The sequence below is a fragment of the Haplochromis burtoni genome, unplaced genomic scaffold (genome assembly GCF_018398535.1).
Source record: "Haplochromis burtoni strain Fernald_Lab_line unplaced genomic scaffold, NCSU_Asbu1 Contig_794, whole genome shotgun sequence".
In the NCBI taxonomy this organism is placed as follows: Eukaryota; Metazoa; Chordata; class Actinopteri; order Cichliformes; family Cichlidae; genus Haplochromis; species Haplochromis burtoni.
Genome location: NW_024583155.1, coordinates 4,490 through 6,088, shown reverse-complemented (window position 1 = coordinate 6,088; position 1,599 = coordinate 4,490). Strand labels below are relative to the sequence as shown.

General features: G+C 46.2%; 2 protein-coding genes across 2 annotated transcripts in view; one reads left to right on the top strand and one right to left on the bottom strand.

Moving 5' to 3' along the window:
- LOC102301824 (acyl-coenzyme A thioesterase 11) overlaps nt 1–645 on the top strand; it is a gene marked incomplete in the record, with an annotated part of 27,903 nt that extends 27,258 nt beyond the window's left edge. Inside the window, 2 exon segments of the mRNA XM_042215687.1 lie at nt 1–99; nt 172–645. Coding sequence (XP_042071621.1) covers nt 1–99; nt 172–300 — 228 coding nt within the window.
- Nucleotides 646–755: 110 nt separating this feature from the next.
- Nucleotides 756–1,599, bottom strand: part of fam151a (family with sequence similarity 151 member A) — a gene marked incomplete in the record, with an annotated part of 5,324 nt that continues 4,480 nt past the window's right edge. The window contains 1 exon segment of the mRNA XM_005950504.3: nt 756–1,395. Coding sequence (XP_005950566.2) covers nt 1,099–1,395 — 297 coding nt within the window.

Sequence of the window (1,599 nt, the reverse complement as noted above, 5' to 3'; positions counted from 1 at the left end):
GTGTCCCTGCCCACTCACCCTCCCACTGAAGGCTATAACAGAGGAGAGGTTCTGTGTGCTGGATTCACCATACTGGAGACCAAAGACAACAAGTCCCTGGTGAGGAAAGCAGCAGTCGTACATGTGCTCTTATCACAGCTGGCTGTTATTAGTATGTTGTCTTTCTTTCAGATCAGCTACTTTAACCAGGCGTCTCCGGAGGTCCTTCCCTACATCTCCACAGATATTGCCGGCCTGTCCTCCTCTTTCTACCACACCTTCTGCTCCTGCAGCCAGTACTTGACCAGGAACAGACTGTGACAGTGGCAGCAGCCTGTCCGAGGCTCTCCTCAGCACCAGACGCTACAGCCTGCTTGGTTTATGTGGCGGGAAGACTTTATGATCATTTCATGGATTGATACAAAGGTCAGCAGTAACAATCGACGTGTTAAGTGAGTAAAATCAGCCGCTGTGTCAGTGACTGAGCTGCTGTTCATGTTTGTAGGTTAAAGGTACATGACTGTAACAGCTGTACAGGTGTGGGCTTGTACTTAATGCAGGTTCATTTTAACACTATAACTGTTTGCTGCAGTTCAACGTGACATGCTGGTTTAAAACATGAATATTCACTTTTTCCACTGAACTACAATAAAGTGCTGTGTTGTATTTTTCCTTGTTTTAATCGAGTGATGGATGATTTTCTTTGTTGTAAACGTTCAAAAATCAGCATTAAAAGTACCAAGTGAGACTGAGAGCACTGATGGCAGCAGCGACACTTTAAAGACACATTTATGGATGCAAATAATGCAGTGCTGCAGTCAGTAAGAGAGGCGGGCTGCATGTGAAATGTTAGCTGCAGCAGGAGAGAGTTTCATACGTGTGCGTTGTGTTCAGCTGCTGCTGAATCACAAACCTCGGACAGGCTCACACAGGCTAAGAGGCTAATTCTGGTTTTGGACTTGGTTCCTTTAATAGAATTTATTATGAATTTTATAATAATCATTGAATCATATATATACAGTATAATGATGTTAACTTCAGCAACCCAAAGCAGCAGCATTTATATACACACTGAGACTCTGTGGTGACTATAAAAGCACATTTAAACCTGCTCTGTGATCACTGAGGTAGAATATACAGGCTTCTGCTTGCTCTGCCTGCACGCTGTGCACGGAGCTCCTTCACCACAGTGACAGCTGCACCACCTTTCTTTGTGTCCACCTCAATTATAAAGTCGTATTTGTCCATCATTCCCAGTAAAGCATAAAGCTGCTCCTGCCCCGTGGGCAGCGAGGCTGCATTCAGGTGTAGAGCCACCCTCTGTGACACCGCCGCTGGGATCCGAGGAGGCCATCTGTGCTCAGCCAGGACTACAGTGACGTATGGAAACAGGCGCTCGACTGTGGACACAAAGACCTGGAGCAAAGAGAAGGACGACTATGAAACAGCCTACAATGACACGTTTCCATGGTCTAACTGGATCGGCACTGGACATTGTTGGAGTGAACTTGAGCTTGGCTGACCAAGCCTGAGCAGCTAAAAAGCCTTCATGACGAACAGAGGATTGCATTTGCTTGGGGACCGTCTGACAAACATGCAGCTTATACAGCTGTTCTCTCT